The sequence below is a fragment of the Hipposideros armiger genome, unplaced genomic scaffold (genome assembly GCF_001890085.2).
Source record: "Hipposideros armiger isolate ML-2016 unplaced genomic scaffold, ASM189008v1 scaffold_282, whole genome shotgun sequence".
NCBI classification, from domain to species: Eukaryota; Metazoa; Chordata; class Mammalia; order Chiroptera; family Hipposideridae; genus Hipposideros; species Hipposideros armiger.
The window spans coordinates 635,606-657,086 of NW_017731632.1; the positions used below are offsets into that span (position 1 = coordinate 635,606).

General features: G+C 47.3%; 1 protein-coding gene across 4 annotated transcripts in view; it reads right to left on the reverse strand.

The window, feature by feature from the left end:
• FAM193A (family with sequence similarity 193 member A) overlaps positions 1 to 21,481 on the reverse strand; it is an 81,230-nt gene that overhangs the window by 20,223 nt on the left and 39,526 nt on the right. For all 4 annotated transcript variants that reach the window (XM_019658031.1, XM_019658030.1, XM_019658028.1 and 1 more), the window contains 8 exons: positions 19,918 to 19,995; positions 19,200 to 19,312; positions 18,863 to 19,105; positions 16,531 to 16,684; positions 16,237 to 16,416; positions 12,783 to 13,034; positions 1,663 to 1,861; positions 495 to 767 (listed from right to left, as the gene is read on the reverse strand). In XM_019658031.1, the coding sequence (XP_019513576.1) occupies positions 495 to 767; positions 1,663 to 1,861; positions 12,783 to 13,034; positions 16,237 to 16,416; positions 16,531 to 16,684; positions 18,863 to 19,105; positions 19,200 to 19,312; positions 19,918 to 19,995 (1,492 nt within the window). The remainder of the gene's footprint in view (positions 1 to 494; positions 768 to 1,662; positions 1,862 to 12,782; positions 13,035 to 16,236; positions 16,417 to 16,530; positions 16,685 to 18,862; positions 19,106 to 19,199; positions 19,313 to 19,917; positions 19,996 to 21,481) is intronic.

Sequence of the window (21,481 nt, forward strand, 5' to 3'; positions counted from 1 at the left end):
CAGGAGGGTCCCTGACTCTGATTGTGTGCCACAAGCCATTCCTTTCTTTATTGTCTGTGATGTGCAAAGGGTCCTAACTCTGGCAGGCGGGGCCCCTTTGAGCCAGCCCCTATGTGATCCTCTGTAACCTGCCTCTGGCCTCTAATGGCTCTTCCTTGCTTTCAGGGCCCTTCTCGCTGTGCTCAGATCAGACAGTGAAAACGACACCCCTGTACACTGGCAGTCTGAGTGGTAGCAGGGCTGCATGCACTGTGCTCTGGGCAGCGGCCCCACAGGCTGGTTCTCTCGAGGTTTCAGCTTTTGGGTGAGCAACAACCCCGCTGATGCTCAGGCCAGGAGGCGCAGAGGCAGGCGGGCCCCATGTGGCCAGGCCCCAGAGCGGATCAGTGGGACCGGAACTGTCTGGGCGTGAACTCTGCTAACGAAACCTCCACCCCTGTGCACAGTGACCCTGCTGACCCCCCGGACCCCACTGGCCAGCTGCCAGGCCTTACCTATGGAAGGAGGCCTCTTGGACGCCACTTTGAACTGGCTGTTGCTAGACTGCACCGTGGTGGCCGTGCAGGACACGGAGGAAGTGGCTGACGAGGTGGCCATCACAACTTTGTTTGCTTCCATGAAAGCATCTTGGAAGTTGTACAAACATTTCTTTTTTGTAGCATTTTTTTTCTCTTTACAATCCGAAATTGCAGGCGTTTCACTGCTAGGTGGAGGTGGAAGGGCTTCGGGTCTTGTTTCTGAGAGTGTTGGCCCTAATATGTCACTGCCTTCAGAGAAGAATGGGAAAGTTAAGGCTTCTACAAAGGCATAAGATTTAGCCAAAACCTAAAGGATGTCTGCTGACTAAACTCCTGATACTGGGGCTGCTACCGAAGTTAGGAGTCCACTGGGATGATGCTGGTCAACTAGTTTTTATGTAAGAAAAACAATTCTGAGCACCTACTATGTGCCAATTCCTGTGCTAGGTGCTTCCCCAAAGTTATTTAATGTCTTAAAACTACTTTCTGAGCATGGTACTGTAATTCCCATCCTCAAGATGAAGAAACTGAGGCTCAGAGAAGCTAAGCAACTTGCCCAAGGTCACACAGCTAGAAACCCTTTCCAGGCACAGACCAGATGTTAAGTCTAGCTTGCTGTTCTGAGCACATGCAGGGGCTGGGTGTGGGGCCACCAGGGGCTCTAACCGTTCACATGAAGACAGAGATGAGGCATAGGTACCAGCCCCTCTTCAGGTGCCCCGCTACTGAGGTAACAGCTGCGCCTGGCAGCGGAGGCTGCTGGCAGGAAGGAGCTTGTCAGAGGGGACACGTCCCGTGTGGGGTCAATACAGAAATACAGGAAAGGAAGGTAAGTCACAACATTCAAATCGACTGTGGCACTGTCGCGCTGACTGTGTACTGGGGTGAGGTCTGGGTGTCACACTGCTGGAGAACCCTGGGAACAAGATGCTCAGCAGCGCTGGGGCAGCAGAGACCCCAGCATCAGCGAGGCCCAGCGCGGCTGCAGTGGGGACGTGGTGGGACAGATGCGGAAGGATGGAGCAGTGTGACGGGGCGCGAGGCCCGGCCACTCTGGGGCTTCTACGGGGGACTACAGCGACAGAGGCAATCCACTCAGCTCGGGTCATTGAAAACTTGAAGAAAGTTTTAACAAGTTCCTTACCAGAAATTGTATCTGGCAAGAAAGTGCCAGGACTCCAGTTCTTATCATTCATCACTTCTGATCCCCAAAGACTTATAAATTTAGAACTATTCCACTCTGGAGTAGTCCCAAAACAGCTCGGATAAATATGGTCTTGAAGAGATGCATTGAATACCTGATGCTTATTTGTGTGATTCTGAACAGGTGCTGGCGGTAAAGCCTACAAAACAAAAGTTCTAATCACATATCAAAATTAATATTCTGTTTACCTAATGGTTAAGCTACAGACAGACAAGTCATTATTGGAAACCGGGTGGGATACGCTTGCCGTTAGAGGTGCCCCTGGTTGAACTTGGCTCCCAGAGCGCTTCCCGGATTGTGGTAAGGCTGCATGTGACAGGTCAAACTTGAACCAGACGTAGATTTTGAAAGCAACAGATGCCTTAAGGAAAATATAAAACCTTAGACAGCTCAGTCACTTCTAACATTCCTCCCTGGTCACATTTTAAACGTGGCTCATTTGCATCAGATCGGTTCCTATGGTTTATTCTCATCTGACATTTTAATGACCACTGCTAAAAAGTCAACTTTGGAATCACTGATAAAAAAAAAAAACGGCAAAACTCTTAAACTGTTTTCTCACGCTTGAGCAAGGAGCAGTGGAATCTGAAGAAGTGCGCTTTATGTTGCGCTCAGAAGCCGCTGGGCCTCTGGGCACGCCCTTGTCTAAGGAACCCAGGGAGGGTGCTGGGCATCCTCAGGCCCTCCCTTCCCCTCAGCCCATACCTCACAGCCTGCGCCACCACCTGCATGGCGGGGACAGCCCCACACTCACACCTGGCCCCTTTCCAGGCCTCCTCCTCAGTAGCCAGAGCGTGCTTTTTTGAATGTAAGTAAGAGCACGTCACTCCCCTGCTTAAGATTTGCAGCTGGCTTCCCACTGTTCTTAGGCATAAACGTGGCCCGCCCCTCCTGTCCTTCGTGCTCGCTAAGCCCCCGGACACAATGAATGGCCTGCCCACGGTCCTCACACTGCAAGCTCCTTCTTGACCCTGACCTTTGCTCATGCCATGTCCACGTTCTAGAACGTCCCAACCTCACTGACTGACATTCACCCTTCTGGCCTCAGCCTAAATGTCACTCACTTCCTCAGAGAAGCGTTCGCTCTCACCACCCAACACCCAAGACCAAGACACTGCGCTCCATGATTTTTGCTCTTAGCACTTACCGCAGTTATAATACAAGACTTACTGTAACCCACTGGTCAGCACTGCCTCCCCTCAGATTATGTAAGCTTCATGGGGCCATGACCCACATGGACCCTGGCCCTGCCGTCCAGCACCTGGCTGATGCCGGGCACACAGCTTTCCCTTAGCAGGCCTGTACCCAGGGACTGGCCCTCCTGGAGAAGCTGCCAGCCTGGCATTGGGAGCACTGTCTGGTAAGCCCACCCTCTGGGACACAGAAAGAGCAGCGAGTGCTGTAAGCTTGAGTGGGAGGGTTTTAGGCGCACCCCAAGAGCCGGCGATGGCTTGGCAGATCCCTGAGGGCCTGGCTGGGCAGAGGGCTGAGGGCTGAGGGGAAGGGGCCAAGGCACAGGGACAGCCCGTGTCCCTGGACCACTGTGCCACAGCCTGATGGGCTGCACAGGCCAAATGAGAGATACCTTTGTATGGCTTCTATCCTGAAGGGGCGAGGGAACCACCAAGGGTTGTAAGCAGCAGTTTGGGCTGATCCGTGTGTGGCAGTGTGGTGGACGACCCAGAGGGGAAAGGGTGACAATGACAGTAGTTAGGGGTGAGAAATGATGAAGCAATGGCCGCAAAGGCGGGCCCTGGGGACAACCGCTGTGACTGGATGTCGAGACCGGAACTATCGTCCGTGGCTCTGTTCCTGGGAGGTGGACAGTGACGGCGCTGGTATGAACTCTAGTCCCACTCTCAGCCTCACACTGCACAGTCTGAGGGTGCAGATGTCAGCTCTCCCTTTACTAGCTGTGTGACCTCAGGCAGCTTACTCAAGCTTTCTGTGCTGTAGTTTTCTCGTCTGTAATTTGGAAACACCTACCTCCAGGGGTTGTGGTAAGAATAGTCAGGCAGTGTATGTCAAGTGTTCAGCATACTGCCTGGCCCCAAGCAAGCATTCGGTGAGTGCAAAGTTGGGGCAGTGTCACTTTGTGAGCCCGGGTCCCTGGACACACACCCCACCCAGCATTGCAGGCTTTGGCGCCCTCCCGCAACGCAGACAGGACACGGGGGTCACTCCATTTGGGCAGCTGAGCCCATCTGCTGACCTTGACCAGGCTCAGGAGGCAAAAATGGAGGGTGAGGATGGCACCAACACTCAAGATTTAAAAGTGGAAAGAAACGGGTCTGGACTGGCTGCTCAGGATCAAACCAGGAGCCCGAGCTGGCTGTTCTGCCAGGGGAGCCCCAGGGGGCACAGAGTGAGGAGAAGAAAAAAATGATGTTTCAACACACACCAGTTGCTACAAGGTAGTGGCACAGTAAGCTGCTTTGCTGAGAAGGAATTGATGTAAAGTAATTAAATGGAAGTTTCTCAATCTTGAAGACCTCTGCTAAGGGGCAGAAACGCCTGATAGGTGGAAGCAGGGGTTTCCCGCACTCACCACGCCGGCTGTGAGAGGCAGCTCTCCTCACCAGCCCAGCGGGTGACTCAGCAGCAGAAGCACTGTCAGGGCTCTGCAGCTCCCCAAGCCCTTCTGGAGACCCTCCTAAGACACGGCCTCGTGCTGTGCCTTCGCCTCAGGAAAGTCTGCCTGACAGCCTGGACCCACCACCCAGGTGTGTCCAGAGAGCTCTCGCTTATCCTTCAAAACCCTATCCTAGTATCACTTCCTCTGCAAAACCACCCCACAGACTCAAACAGGGAGCTTTCGCTCTCAGTGCTCTTTTCTATTTCGTGTCTCCAATTTCTATTAAGGTATGTCATAGTATTTTGATTTTATAATTTGGTTATGTTTTTGTCTTCTTTTTAGACTATGAGATTCCTGAAAACAGGGACCAGGAATAACTGGTTTTTATTTTCCTAGCATGTAGCACAGGGCCTGGCACATACTGTGTGTTCAGTAAATGTTGGAAAGACTTTGGCTTAGAGGACTAAGGGAACACAACACAAGCCTGTAATACTGGAAATGGAAGTGAATGATTATAGGCCAGGGGTCGCAAACAGCGGCTCGCGAGCCACACGCGGCTCTTTGGGTACGTTCCGTCTCAAAAGTTTGCTGACCCCTGAAAAAGCCAATCCTGTCCCTCACCACAATTTAAAAATTATTTGAGAGCCATAAATATATTTTTACAAATAAAAAAATTTTAAGTTATATTATAAATGAAACTATGATAGTTTTATTTTCATTTTCAATTTCACTTCAGAGCCACATGTACGTACCCAAAGAGCCGCATGTGGCTCGCGACCGCAGCTTGCTGACCCCTGCCCTATACAATTGATCCACATGCTTCTTCAGAGGCCAGTCTGCTCCAAACAGGAGACCCAGGTGCAGACACCACAGGGAGCGGGGTCCGTAACAGACAAGCTGTATCCTTACGAATGCTTTCACACAAGACACCTGCTAACCTCAACAGCTAGGGTTTCCTTCAGGAAACAAACAGGCATGTCAACTAGGCTGTTTGGGGCCCTGCATCTGTAAATACACCAGTGATGTGAGCATGAAACAAGTCTCTCACCACGGGGCAATGCTCGACACTTAGAACACTGGTTTCACTCTCTCTGCAAAGCCACACTGCTTCAGTTAATAACAAAGATTTCAATTGTTCTCCACTTTTGAGACCAAAGTGATTCACAGGAAAGTGAAACTTTTGCTTTAAATGAATCTCTGACATGAACGCACGCACACGGCCAGATGCCCTCACTGAGCACGCTCTTAGGGGGTCACACAGGAGGTGAAGACCCAGCCTGTCTGGCACACCACCATGCTGGTCGCAGAACCGCCAGCGCGGATGCAGAAGGTGACAAACCGGGAAGCGAGAGGCGAGCCACTGTCGCAGGCATGAGAAAGACTGCCAGCACCGACTATCCAAACAGAAGGGGTTCCCCTTACACCCCAGGGGACAACACAGTTAAGAAGACAACTAGTCTGCTTCTTCTTACTAAGGTTCTTCAATAGTCCTGCCAGAGACGGTGCAGAGGCACAAGCACCAGCTCTGGTTTGCTCTTGCTATTTCTCATGCCAGGAGAACTGAACACGGCCTCTGAAACAAAATACAGACCAAAGATCACAACGTGAACCCCAGTAATGCAACCCACCGATGTCCCTGTTTACACGCAGCTTTCTCCTCCCTCCAATTCCAACCTGTACCAAATTCCGACATACATGTGGGCCAGGCTCAACTTTATGAAACTTTTGCAGTGGTTGTGCTTCAGTGACCCAGGGAGGGAGGTGACAGGTGCACACAGCCCAGGCCACGTGGGAGCTACTTTACCAGGCTCCGCTTAATCCACAGAACTCCCTGAGGCGACCTGGTGACCACTTTCAAATATTCCTCAAGCTCCCAGTGGAGATTTGAAGACATCTCTCTACCTTCATTACTAGACCCTTTCCCAGCACGGTGGCTGTTTCATAACACGTTCTCCAGATGGAAAAGACAAGATTTAAAGTTGGAAGCCTAGGGTATCAGTTCAAAGTCTGGCACTGCAGACTTCATGGCCTACTGCTCCTGGGTCACGTGAGACAAAGGCTGACATTGCTCTGTGAGGAAGCCCCACCAGTTCACATCTGTTCTTCTCTTTAAGGTCATGTGTTCTCCCTCTGTTGGGCCTTTGTCCACCAAGAGGGGACACTTCACTCTAGATCCCAGATAAACAGCACCAAACATCTTCGTAAGAAAGCGCTGAGGCCACAGAGAAAGCAAGGTAAACCTTCCACAGAGAGGTGATAAGAACATGGTGAGACAAACAGGGCCCGGTGGAGGTGTGGGGAAGGGATGGCTGCCATGAGGGTGCGTGCACACACCAAGGTGACAGTCCTGGCGGATGGACCTGTGGTCCCAGGGAGGCAGGAGAGCTAGAGACTGTCAAGAGGAGCTGGAGGACCCCCGGTGGGCCAGCCTCTGGAAACGACTGTCTCGAGCCAGCACATGGAAAGCCCTTTTGAGGAAGCATTCCCTATTTTGGGCCTTGGGGTTCTCACACAGTAAGTTGAACAAAACATGACCTCATAATAAAAAATTACTATACATATAAGGAAACAATATATCAGCGGAAACGCAAACAGATTTAGATCTTCAAGGTTTTTTTCAAACAGATTAACTATGTATAAAATGCTTAAAGAAAGAAAAGATGAAAGAAAAAGTGATCGAGAAACAAGATAAAAAGCTGTTAACATATTTGAAACTAAATAAACAAGAGCTTAGAAATAATTACAGTTGCAATTAAAAACTCAAACTTAAGTGGCAGATTAGACAGAGTAAGAGAATCACTTAACTGGAAGGCTGATCCAAAAAAGTTCTCAGAACAGACTGAGAAACAAGAGAATTATGAAAGAGAGCTTCAGGTATGAAGAACAGAATGAGAAAGTCTAACAGATTAATCAGAGGTTCAGAGAGATATGACAGAATGGGAGAAAGGAAATACAAAGATAAAATACAAAGAAAGTTATCAGGAAATTTAAAATGATTACCATGCTAAGGGTTCTAATGGAAAAAAATATACAATATGCAACAACAAATGAGTAATGTGAAAAGAGAAATGGAAACTCTAAGAAATAATAAAAAAGAAATGCTAGAAAAAAAAAACTGTTAAGAGAAACGAAGAATGCTTTTGATGAGCTAATCAGTAGACTGGACACAGCCAAGGAAACAATCAGTGAGCTTCAAGATATGTCAACAGAAACCTCTCAAACTGAAACGCAGAGAAACAAGAACTAAAAAAAAAAAAAAAAAAGCCACCACCACCACCAGAAAAACAGAATAAAATATCCAAGAGCTGTGGGATGATTTCAAAAGATGCAACATATGGTATCTGGAGCACCAGAAGAAGAAGAAAGAGAACAAATAGAAGAAATATTTAAAGTCATAATGCTGAGAAACTTCCCAAAATCAATGACAGAAACCAAACCAACCACAGATCCAGGAAGCTCAGGGAAAATCAAATAGAAAAAATACCCCCAAATCTACACCTAGGCATATTATAGTCAAACTGCAAAAAACCAAAGACAAAGAAAATCTTGAAAGCAGCCTGGGGGCGGGGGGCAGGAAGGAATTCCTGTACCTATAAAACAAGGAAAAGAGTTACAGAGGACACCTCATCAGAAACCATCAAGCATGAAAAGAATGGAGTCAAATATGTTTAAAGTGTTGAAAGAAAAAAAAAACCACCAACCTAGAATTCTGTATCCAGCGAAATTATCCTTCAAAAGTAAAGGAGAAATAAAGACTTCCTCAGACAAACAAAAACTGAGGGAACTCATCGCCAGTAGACCTGCCCTGCAAGAAATGTTAAAAGATTTTCTTCAGGCAGAAATAAAATAATATAGGTCAGAAACTTGGATCTACATAAAGAAAGGGAGAACAATGGAGGAAGAATAAATAAAATCTCTTATTTTTCTTATTAATTGACCTAAGAGAGAACTCTGTTTAAAGTAATAATAGTAACAGTGTACTGGGTGATTGATACATGGATAATGAGAATAATGACAGCATGCCACAAGAGATGGGAGGGAGAGAGGGACTGGAAATAATCTCTTAAAGGTAACTCCACACTACACATGAAAACAGAATAGCGTTATCTGAAGGGGACCTATTTAAGTTAGTTAAAATACTATATATATTCGAAACACTAAAAAAACAAAACAAAAAAACCCCTATATATATTCTAGTACAACTGTTAAAATTATAAAACAAGTATAACTGATATGCTAAGAGATTAAATGGAATCAGAAAATGCTCAATTAAAAGTGGAAAAGGCAGAAAAAGAAGCCTCTGGTAACAAACAGAAAAGTTACAAACATAATTGCTATTAGTGCAAACACATAAAAAAAAAAAACCCACTTTAAATGTGAATGGTCTAAATATACCAATGAAACCACAGTGATTATCAGAGTACATAAAAAACAAGACCCGTGTGTGTGTGTGCGCGCGCGCGCGCGTGCACACACACATGTGCCTGTCTATGAGAAACCTACTGTGAGTACAAAGACTCCTATAAGTTAAAAGTAAAGGGATGGAGGGCCGGCCGAGTGGCGCGATGGTTAAGAACTGGCTTGGGATGCCAGAGGGCCCCGGTTCGGATCCCACATATGAGGGCCAGTGACACCGCCCTCCACAGCTAAGATGCTGAACAACAGCTCAACCTGGAGCTGGGCTGCCGTGAGTCGCCAGCGACGGCGTAGGCTGCAGCCCCTGTGGCAGTGGGTTGCCATGGGCTACCGTGTGTAGCCAGCAGCCAGCGTGAGCGGCCAGCAGCCGCAGTGAGCGGCCGTCCAGAAGCCGGTGACTGATCTGCCTTGCCTGGGAAGAGCGCAATGATGGTGCCAACTTGGGCCAGCGAAGCAACGTCCTCCACAACTAAACTGAAGAACAAAATGACAGCAACTTGTCTGTTCCCCTTCCCCCATTCCCCAGCACTGTTCCCATCCCCCCAATTCCCCAATAAAAATCTTAAAAAAAAAAAAAGTAAAGGGATGGAGATATACCATACCATACCAACACTAATCCAAAGCCGGAGTAGCTACATTAACTTCAGACACATCAGACTTCAGAGCAAGGAAAGTTATCAAGGATAAAGACGGGCATTACGTGATGATAACATGGAACACTGCTAAACATGTAAGCATCAAACTACAGGAGGGAAACTGATGGAGCTGCGAGGAGACGTAGAAGAGCCCACTGTTAGGCTGGAGACTCAGGGCTCCTTTGTCAGAGTGGACAGGTCCAGCAGACGGAGAGTCAGTAAGGACGTGGTTGAACTCAACCATCAACAACTGGATAGAGTGGACATCACACATCACTTCGTCCAGCAACAGCAGAACACACATTCTCCTCAAGCTCACGTGGAACATTCACAACAGACCACACTCTAGGCATAAAGCACACTAACAAATTCCAAAGAACAGAAGCCATACAGAGTCTGCTCTCAGGCCTAGTGAAATTAAAGTAGGAATCAACTAACAGAAAGATAGCAGGGAAATCCCCAGTATCTGGAAATTCCGTCATGGTTTTGGTTTCTTCTCTAGTATTTCATCACTGTACTTGCCTCCTGCAACTACTTTTTTTTTTTTTAATTGGGGAATTGGGGAGGGCGCAGCAAGCTCAGCTCCACAAGTCCAGTCGCACCGCTCAGCTCAAGGTGCTGTGTTCAGTTAGTTGCAGGTGGGCGTAGCCACCATCCCATGTGGGAGTCGAATCAGCAGCCTCGTTGTTCAGAGCGCACGCTCTATCCCCTGAGCCACCCAGGCGGCAGCTCAGCTCAAGGTGCTAAGTTCAGTCTTTAGTTGCGGGAGGGCGTAGCCCACCATCTCGAACAGGCAACCTTCTTAGGAGCACGTGCTCTCACCAGCTGAGCCATCCTGCCACCTGTTGGCAGCTCAGCTCGGGCGCAGCTCATAGGCCCATGTGGGAATCGAACCGGCGACCCTGTTGCTCAGAGCTCACACTCTTGAGCAAGCTCTTAACCAACTGAGCCACTCGGCTGGACCCTCCTGCAACTACTTTTAATTATCAAATGACTTATGTCTCACCAAATAAATTAAATGTATCATTGGTATAAAGGCACCTAAAAATAAAAATAATCTTCAAGTTTTTCTAATTTCAAGAAAACAAATTTTTCATTGTACTCATCTCAAGTATTTCAGGTACTAAATGTTCACCACAGAGGCCAAAGCATGAATTAAAAGAAGACGTGCAAGTGAATCCCATGAAGCCTTCAAGGAGACAAAGACCACGTCAGCAGAGCAGACACTCCCACAGGCCCTGCCGGGCAGCAACTGGGGAGGTCAGAAGGCCTCAGTGCTCCGGCTGCCGCCCACGTTCAGCCCACTCCCCTCCCATCCACACTGGGAACAGTGCACTGCACGACCCTGGCCTCTCGAGGAAACCTGCTCTGCTGTAACCCAGGACCAGTCTGTGCCACTCTCAGCTTGTTCGAAGGTGCTTCCACCAACTGTTGTGGGGCTGTGAACACTTCATGCACCTAGTCACAGAGGTAGCCACAGTATTCAGCTGAGCCAAATTAACTCCAATAACACAAACTCATTTTGCAAGATCTGAGTGCCAATGCAAACTTGTTAAGAGAAACACACATTTTTATACCAGGTACGAATGAAGTCTTTTGCCAAATGCATCTCATTTTTCCAAATACAAATGGCATTCAGCTCATGTATTTTAAACGCATCAGTAAACAGTCCTGACATTAACAGCAAAGAGGCTGAAATAAAGCGTAATAGCCTGTGCTCTGTATTTGCCTTTCTGCCCATGAATCTTTCACATCTACCTGCTGGATGAATAAATAGATTTGAGATACTGATAATGCTCCCCCGAAACATTGTTTTCTCCTATCTTTTTCTATAGACGCCCTATAACATCCAGAGAAAAGGCCAAAAGCCGGGGAGGGGAGGGGTCAGTTTTTAAATGGAGTGACCCAACAGCCTTCAGGAAACACCAGCTTCACAACTTTACTTACTTTTAGGAACTAGTTCTTGAATAGCTTCTATCAGTAGGAAAGTATACAGAACATTCTACACTCTTTTCTCAGGGTGGTTCCCAGGGACTGAAAAACAGACCTCCATTTAGGTAAGAACAGGGAGGGGACAGCTTCCCAAGCTCACGCAGTCACCCTGAGGGAAGGGGGCCACAGGCTGGGCAGACCATGGAAGCTGCCTGGCTTTGAATACAGTAGTAAGTCCTCCCCTACATCGTCAAGAAGTTCTGTGACTATAAGCAAAAAGACGCGTAATGAAACCAGTGTGACCACAGGCTAATTGGCATAAACAAGTTAGGTTTCTACGGCATCTCATCGATGTTGTAATGAAATGATGTTGAATGCAACGGCGTTATTCAAGGATCTGAAAATGCTATTTAAAATCATTTTATTAATGAAGACATCATTAAATGTTTAAATTGAGCAACTCTCAGTCTAATAAAGCTTAAGCATAAATTTGGGTAGTTACCAAGTACTTCCTATCCCAGAACATGACAAAATGACTCTATCTGATTCTAAAGCAGCGGGTGGTAACCTCCCACCTGTGCCCTTCCCCAGCACATACGCAGCACACCCCACGCATGGACTATACCTCTGCCACCTCACAGGGCATCCTTCAGGGAACAAAATGTGCATGCAGTCTGAAAAAGCCCCTTCCATGCCACGTCTACCTTCCTGTGTCTCCCAGTTAAGAATCACTGTTTTAAATTAGTAAGTAGAGTTTGGGGAAAATTCTATTTTTGATTGATCAGAGCTAATCTTGAACCAGAATAACTGATAAAAAAATCAGAATTTATGAAAAGTGTTAATTAAGGTAACTTCGAAATAGCTTGAGAGGCAAGGCAAAGCTGTCTAAGGTACAAAAGATGGACCCAACCTAAAACCTCCCAGTAGAGTCAAGTCTAGGCGCTAAGTGGAAACATGGGGTTCTCAGAGAAGAAACACAGAAATCAGACTTCCTCTGGATCCCCATCCTTTCCCAACAGGCTTTGGCACCAATGGTTGCTGGTAGGTCCTGCCCGTCTGCCCTCCAGCTAGCTACCTCCCACACCTGCATGGCATTAGGGTTTTCTATAGGATCGCACCTAAGAGTTCTCCTTCCAGCCTGTGTTTCTACAGGGCCTTAGTTTTCGTGCTCAGAGCATCACAATTTCAGACCCTGTCAAGCCCGGCTAGGGTTAGAGGACTTGAGCTACCCAGCACATTAGGAGCCAAGCCCCAGAACCCATGGCTGGAAGCAGCCCCGAGTATAACCCATTACACCTGCACCATCTGAAAGCCTCTTTCCATTCTAGTTCATTCTAAAGAAATAAACCAGGACTTTCATAACTTTTTATAAATGCAAAGATTCAAAATTCTAAGAACTTAAGAGATTATGGTCAGAGGCGACACCTGCAGACCTTCCTATGGCAAGAGGACCGCCCACCTATGCAGTTCTGTCTGTCAGGCCCTATTCTTCCCCGACTTACCTTACTGTGTGTGAAGGGGGACGCCGTGTACAAGGTGGGGTGGATGAGTGGGCGAGGCAGGTGTGGCACAGCGTGCAAAGGCACATGTCCGTGGATGTGGGGGTACAGGTGCAAAGCGGGGTGTGTGGGCTTCTCTGGGCTCATGAACTGATGGCCAGGAGGAAGGGCTCCAGCTGTCATTGCTGACACTGGCAGTCCAGAAGCTTCTTGCTTACAAACATGACATTCACAAGTGTCTGCAGATTGTTCAGCCTAAAAGAAAAAGAAAGGACCCGCTTACTTAGTGAAAGAAAGACTGGTATGAGCTGAACTAAAGTCGAGCAGTTACACAGCAATACACAGGTAACAGGGCTCGCCCCAACACCTCAACCTGGCTAGGGCCCTCCTTGTGAGAGAGACCCCAAGAGAATAGGACCGAAGGGACCTAAGAGAGGAGACGTGTACCTCGTCCCCACGTGGGCATCTGCTGAGGCAGCAGCCACCGTGGTCCACACCCTATACCTGTCGGAGCAGGGAAAAGAGGACCGGCAGAGAGGGCCGAGTGGAGAGAGGGAGCTGGGGCCATGAACAGCAGGCCGCTGTGGTGCCGTGCCCTGCTGGCCACGCACTGCTTGGGGAACGGCGATTCAGAGTCTGCAAAATGACTAGAGATGGGGCTTCTGGCCAAGGTGGAATGAAGCATTCAAGATGCCTCTCCCTCAAAATAAGTGTGAAACTGAACATGGCTGTCAAAGGCAACTGCTTCGAGGCACTGGAAATTAACCAAAAGAAAAAAGCCAAACTGGAAGCTTTTATTCATGCAAATCCGCTAGAACTTAAGGACAGCAGGAGTTTGGCCTTCTTGCCTGGGCTCTTTCCATTCCCAACTCCTCAAGCACCTTAAAAAACTAAACTAAGAAAAACACATAATTAAAGAATCAACAGAGGGCCGGCCGAGTGGCTCAGTTGGTTAAGAGCTCGCTCAAAGGTTTGAGCTCTGAGCAACAGCGGTTCGAGTCGGGCCCGAGCTGAGTTGCTGCTGAGCTGCCAACAGGTGGCAGGATGGCTCAGCTAAAAAAACAAAACAAAACAAAAGAATCAATAGAATTAACATGGTACACTAAAAATTTTGTATAATGCAAAAAAAGGAAGTAAAGGAAGAACAGAGGAACAAAAATATGAGACGTATAGAAATAAACAGCAAAAGGCAGATGTAAAATAAATATCACCAATCATTACATTAAATGTAAACGAAGCATTTCAAACAAAAGGCAGACTGATAGGCAGGATAAAAATGCAAGACCCAACTGAAAGATTCGAAGACGAATTCTAGATTCAAAGACACAGAAACTGACATTGAAAGGACAAAAATAAACAACACGCATACAGTAACCCTAAGACAGCTGGAGCGGCTATATGAATATTAGATAAAGTAGTCTTTAAGATAGGAAATATCAGCAGAGAAACAGTTCACAATGACGAAAGGGTCAGTATATCAATAACACATTTACACACATTCAACAACATTGTTCCAAAATGCATGAATCCAAACTGGCAGATCCGAATGTCAACCACTAACCTCACATCATACGCAAAACCTGACTTAAATGAACCACAAACTCAAGTAAGGGCTAAAATTATAATCTTCTAGATGAAAACAGTTTTGTATTAGGCAAAGTTTTCTTGGGTGTGACATCAAAAGCATGATTCAGAAAAGAAAAAACTGATAAGCTAGAATCAATCAAAATGAAACTTCTGGTTTTCAAAAAACACCATAAAAAAACTAACACACATGCCACAGACCAAGAGAAAATATTTGCAAGTCATGTACTTGATAAAGGACTTGTACCATTATATAAAGAACTCTCATAACTCAATAGTAACATAGAAAACGAATGGTCCTTATATACAGAGGGTACCAAAAAAATGTATACATATTTTAAGAAAGTTAAAAACTATTAAAATTGTGATACTCAACATATAATGATAACAACAAAAAAAGATGAATACAAGTCACGTTTGACTTCTGCAATTACAAGAGGTGATCAAAGTAGTTACCATCAGCATCCAGACACTTCTGATTACAGCAAACTACTGCTTGAGCAACGCTGATTAAAGTGTCCACTTGTATACAATTTTTTGGCACCCCTGGTATATGAAAGGGTGCTCAACTTTACCTATAAAAAGTGAAATGTGGGCTGGCTGAGTGGCTCAGTTAGTTAAGAGTTCCTCAAGAGTGTGAGCTCTGAGCAACAGGGTCACCGGTTCGATTCCCAGGCCGAGCTGAGCTGCCGCTGAGCTGCCAACAGGTGGCAGGATTGCTCAGCTAAAAAAAAAAATTTAAAAAAAAAAAGTGAAATTAAAATGGAAACCTCAAGGGGTTACCATTTTTTATCTATCAGGCTTCTAAAAATGCAAAACTGTGACATCAGCCCCTTCTGGCAGACAGGGGAGGCCACCACCTCTGGCCCAGTAAAGCACCACTGGCAACGAATCCTAGGGATGTACCTGCTTATGTATAAAATGTCAGATGTACAGGGCTGCTCATGAATAGTTTATGAGAGGAAGAAAGGGAACAGACCCAGTGCCTATCAGCAGGGGACTGAAGGAAAACATGAAACTACGATGTGTCCACACTGCGGACACAGACGGGCCAGCGGAAGAGAATGAGGACACGCATTCTGCACAGACAGAGAAAGCTGTCCAGGATCACTGCTGAGCAAGGAGCGCAAGTGTGGGCATTTTGTAAGAAGGGAGAAGAATATTGTATTTGCATGAATAAACACTGGAAAAACACAATAAACAAGGAAAACTGGATACCTACTGGGACTAGGGACTGGGGTGGATAGGTGCCAGACACGGTAAATGGGGAAGGGGGTGAAGACAGACTTCTCAATGCAATACCTTTTCCTACCACCTTTATTGTTTGAGCCACACATTTACACCACACATTCATATGATTAATTAGCCAAAGCACTTTGACCTCCATTTGTTCTTCCTTTCACTTATATATTGCTTGAGCATCTATTATAAAACTGAGTGTCTATGAAAAAATAATAGTCTGATAAAGTTAACACCTTTGGTTAACAGAAAAACACGTATCTACCACGGGAAAAAAATTCCCCAATCAAACCAACCTTTTCTGGAGTTTTAACGTTCCACTATTTTATTTTATCCCCTCTTTGCTTCTATGCAGACAAAAAACTCTCCAACATGTAAGTGTCTGGAGCTACTTGGGGTGTTGTGAAGTCTAGACTGTTAATTACAGATTCCAGCAAGAGACACAAGGTCAAAATGGGGGTTATGGGTCATGTTTGTTGCTTTTGTAAGTAGGCCTTGATTCTCTCCTGTTCTAATCTTCAGAAGTTATTCAAAATGACATAATTTTGTATTTCATAATGCTCATGTTTAGAGGAAGTATACACAGAGAAAGAGACCCTCGGCAAAACAGGAAGTTGGAAGAAATAAATCATACCTGCTGAGTTGGGTAAGATGGGGGTGGACTGCCCACTTTACTTTCCTCCTTCCTGGGGCTCCCACTTCCTAGAGCTGCGTCTTCCTTTGGGGCCCCAGGGGGCTCCCCACTACTCTCGCCATCTGCATCTTCGTCGTCAGCTTCTGAAGAACTGCTAGTGGTACTGCTCACCTGAGGGGACTTTAAAACAACCTTCAGTAAGGTACATTTTCCAAAACAGAAGACCATGAAAACTGGAATGCCAGACCCCCACTCCAAGCCACTGGCATGACCGTGAAGAAGCTATGAGCATACCTCATCTTTCAGGGCCAGGTTCTCCCCGCCACCATGTAATTCGCTGTGGATTCCGTTCATGCTGGCCACCACCTCGGTGTCGTCATAGTTACTCAATGGGTAAATGTCAGCAAATTTAGCGGACAAGGGAGCAACGTCTTCATCATCGCTACAACTGAGACGAGAGAGACGGTCAGCCTGAGGCCAGAGGGTCCCCCACTGGGCACAGATGCTGTTCTGCTCTACGAGTGCTGCACTGAGTACCCAGGCACATCCTAATGTCACCAGTAACCTGAACACACGAGCAGGGGCCAGGGACACTACCATTGTGCTATTTGGAGTGGAAAACACACTGCAAAAGCAGAAATATTAAGGAAACCACAAAAATTTAACTGATAGTACATTTCCATTCGACTTGAAATGAAGACACACTTCATTTTCAACTAAAATTAAAGGTGTACAGAGGACAACCTTAGCTCTCCAGAGTTTGTTTTTTAACCACCAAAATTTCAGGCATAGACAGCTGAACAAAACTTTAAAGGCACTTACTTATGTGACAAAATGCTGAAAGCTTTTTGCTTCCAGGCCAGCTCCGGTCAAGTCAGTTGTGATCTTAATTAAGTATCAGCTTTAGCAAGACATCTGAGCAACGGGCAAATGAAATGTTTACTAAAAACGTAAGCAGGTTTCAAGGCTGTGGCCTGGGGGCCAGTTTAAACGTATGATTTTCTGGTGCATGTAAAGAGCTAGCACAGTTACTGTCCGTGCAAATGGCTCCAGGTATGGCCGTAAAGGACGCCCACAGTCTACCACGCTTGCCTTCCGTTCGCCCACAGCCTCGGCACACAAGGCCCGCAGAAGGAAAACCCTAAGAGCTGGGAATCTTCCCGCTTTGGCGGGGACTGTCCAGACGGCCAAATTCGGGTGTCTCTCCCGTTTTTAGGAAACAAGAGTCAACACACAACAACGCTTTATAACCTGGGGCACCAAGGAGGCACCAACAGCACCTGCCAGGTGAGGGCTGCTCAGGGCTGCTGAGGGCCCATGGCGCCTCGGTCAACACTGACACCATTCCTGAGGTGTCACCGTCCCCACAATTCAGACAGGAGGGGAAATTGAGGCTCAGAAATGAACCATTTGCTCAGTGGGATGAAGGCAGGCTTGGTCAGCCCAGAAGCCATGAATTCAGAGCCCTGTGGGAGTCACTGAAAGTAAACGATTCTACTTAACCAACTAGGAACGGCACCAAGAAAGGAACACACACACCAAGGTGACACCAGAAGTTTTCAAGCCCTGGCACTTCATGAATGGAAGACACAAGACGCAAGAGCAGAGGCCCAGATGCCCAGAGCAGTCTGGGCAGTCCAGGACGGGGCAAGGCTCCTGCAGCCCACTTCCTCCACTCGACACGGCGCTGGAGCCATGACTGGCGTCAGCAGCTGTGACACGAGCCAGGCGGACCTTCCCAAGTCAGCTTTGATTAGCCGATGCAGGTCCAAGTCGGTGAGGAGCTGGCTGCCCGCTGGCTGTGGGGCTCTCAGCGCAGAGCATGGGGTTCTAAGGCCATGAAGCACTCTGTATGCAATGAAAGGAATCTGGGAGTTTAGGCCACTCCCTTGAGCATTACTTCGGGTTTGGGACCAGATCCATACTGAGAATTAAAGACCCCAGAGGAAAGAAAGCCTCAGTCAGAATGACTGTGAGAAACCTGAGGAACACTCAGTCTCTCCCCTTGGGGCCCCGCCAGGTCAGTTATAGCCAGGGCTCGGGGGTACAGGTATACGTTTCCACAAATCAAGTAAAAACACATGTCCAGGTGCAGGAGTTAGAGCAGGATGCTGCTGCAAAGACGAGGTCACAACTCCGAAGAACTGTGGGACCATGTGCCTACAGTGGCGACCGGCGATGGCTGCACAGCCACCTCACCCACACAAAACATACTTCTAGACAATGCAGGCGCACGGGACAGACCCTGTAAGTAGCTGGCTAACGCGAGTGCGCGCGTTCTCGGCAAACACGGAGTGAAGGCAGGACGCCCCCCGCAGATAAAAGGGGGTGCAAAGCTTCCCATACGATGGCCACACTGGCAAGCTGGCTCATGACAGGCATCTACTGTTTTATCTTTTCTTTCAGGCAACAAAATAGTGTCAAAGTTTGGGTTTACTGGTTTCGTGTTTTGAAGGTTGCTTCAAAAAACGAAGGATCCTTTTCCTTGGAAAGCACTGCAATGACACCCATACTTCTGCAGATGTCATCGTCTCTCTCTCTCTCTCTCTCTCTCTCTCTCTCTCTCTCTCTCTCTCAGTACCGATTACTTCAATCCCTGAAACCTGATCACAAAGTCACAACTTACAAAGTTGGTGCAGAGCCATTATCCGTGAGGATGAGTCTGGGGTGCTGCTGGATTGTAATGGGGGAGCTGGAACCTGACCCTGAGCTTGCCGATGACACACTTGGTGGGCGCATCTCGGGGAGACAGTCAGCAGCAGAACCCACTTGTAGTGGCAGCTGATGAATGTGGGTGTCACCAGTGACAGGGGGGTCCACGATACCACATGTGAGGATGTGTGAGAGGCTGCAGTCATCACACGCACACCTGGGTGGGAATTAAGGCAGTTACTGAGACGGCTGGCCCAGCGCAGCTCGGGCCGCACTCCCTGCACGCCCGCCACACCTCGGCAATGGCTCACCTCCGCCGGTAGCTGCAGTTGGGACAGTCGGGCATGCTCAGCCGTGAGGAGAGCATGTGCCTCATGGCATCTGTGAAGTTGTTCTCACCAGTGACCGCTTTCTTATTCGTGAACTAGAGAAATTATAAAACAATAGGTTAATTCTGTAAGACATATCTCCTATTACATGGTTCATATTTTCCAGTAATTATGGTAATGGGTGTTATGCTCATTTAGGGACCAGTGGTCATAGCTTCCTACAGTGGCCCAGAGCCAGAAAAGGAGGCAGCGGGTCTGGACTGCGTGCCACCCGGGGCCAGTAACCCCGGCCGCTTCCTCACCAGCAAATGCAGCAGACGCCCAGCCCTCACCCCGAGTGTGCCATGTGCTCGGCACATGCTGGGCACCGGCACTGAGAGGAATCACTGCCCCGAGGAGCTGGGCTGAGCTCCTGGAAGAGAAGCGAGGAAAGAAACTAAAGGCTAGGGGGCCTGGTGTGGGAGGTGTGCCTGCACAGCCGCTCAGGGGGCCACGGGGCAGAGGAGCCGCTCGGGGGCACCAGGCCTGAGCGAGGCCCAGGAGGCAGCATGGGTAACGCTGTCAGAGGTGAGGCCAGCGGGGAGGCCAGGCCAAGGCAGAGCAGGCCTGCAGCACAGTCCTGAAATGCTGGCAGTTTAGCCACTTGCTCCACAGTGAACAATTTCCATTTCCTTGAACCGCCCTCCTACCCAAACCTCACCTGCTCTTCCAGGAATCGCCTCTGTTTAAAAAGCTCCCAGTCTTCCGTTAGCATGCGCTGTTTGGTTTTCATTGTCATCTAATGAGGGAATGTAAGAACACAAAAGACTTAGTAACCAGCAGGAACTACGCAGGACACTTTCTAGGGAAGATTCAGAAATGGCACAGACAAGCATCGCCTCTGGACATGAGAGGTACCACTACTGAGGCCCCAGCTGACATTTCTATGCCAGCGTCCTGCTAACTTACTCAGTGAGTTCACATCAGAGAGCGAAACTAAGACATTAGAGCTGAATCTGTCAATACAGGAAGTGACCACCTGCACGTGCTGGAGTTAAAAAAAGATGACGACGGACGCTGCATGTGAGGGGCTCAGGTCAAGGGAAGATGCACAAGCAGCCCAACAGGTGAGGGGACAGACCCTGAGGGCATTATGCTGAGTGCCACACACCAGGCACAAAGGGGTGAAGCCTGTATTTACATGAGGCCCCCACCAGAGCCAAATCCACAGGGACAGAGGCTGAGGGGTTGTTTAATGGGGACAGTGTCAGTTTGGGAAGATGGAAGAGTCCCAGAGATGATGGTGGGGATGTTCACAAGTGTGAATGCACTTGATGCCACTGAGCCATGGACACTTTTTTCTAAGTATACTGTACTTAGAAATGGTAAATTTTATATCAGGAGTATTTTACCAAAATTAAAAAACAAACAAAAAAACTGAGGGGATGGAAAATAAGAAAGGGCTCAAAGTACTGCCTTACTTAGGAGGCGGCAGCTATAAACTCATTACACTTTGATGTTTATATAAATGTACTCTTATTATTAAAAACTTAACAGTAACTTCTTAAAGGTTAGAAATGGGGTATCTATCTTTTAAAATATTAGAAGAAAACATGGGAGGGCAATACAGCTAATCCTACAGGCAAGAAAATACTACCAATAAACCTCTCAAAACCAAACAAGAGTAATTTTATAAAATAAAATTCATGCATTTGAAAAGAATTTTAAATAATTTAAACCACTAGAGAAGAAATTAAAGTTGAAATTAGTCTGCTTAGAAATAATTGACAATAAAAGCCCCACAAATCAAATTTTATGTGATGTGCCCTACATGCAGAAGTATAGGTGTAAATGCATGTGAATAAAACAGGACAAAAAAAGACTGAGGAGAATGCGTTCAATGTTAAGAAGCCAAAAACACTAACAAAACAAGAAACCAGGTAGGAAGAAATTAAAGGTAAAAGCAGAAACTCTTGGGAAAAGAAAGATGCAAATGTGATCAATAAACCCAAAAGCTGGTTCTCCCTGCAGGTTGATCAAGGGAAGAGTGGGCACCCCAGAAATGGTGGGAATGCGAGAGGACCGAGCACCAGAGAAGACACCTGTGCAATGTACACTTTGCGTATCTAAGAAGAGCTGCCATCAGTGACTCCACGGCTATTTTGTTGGGCCTGCGCAATGTTTTAAGAAGTTGAGTCACCCTGAAAAAGCTTTTGGGATTTCACCTGGCAACACAAGCTTCCGGCTTCTCTCCACATCTCAGCAGCCCTGCAGGCACTGCACTT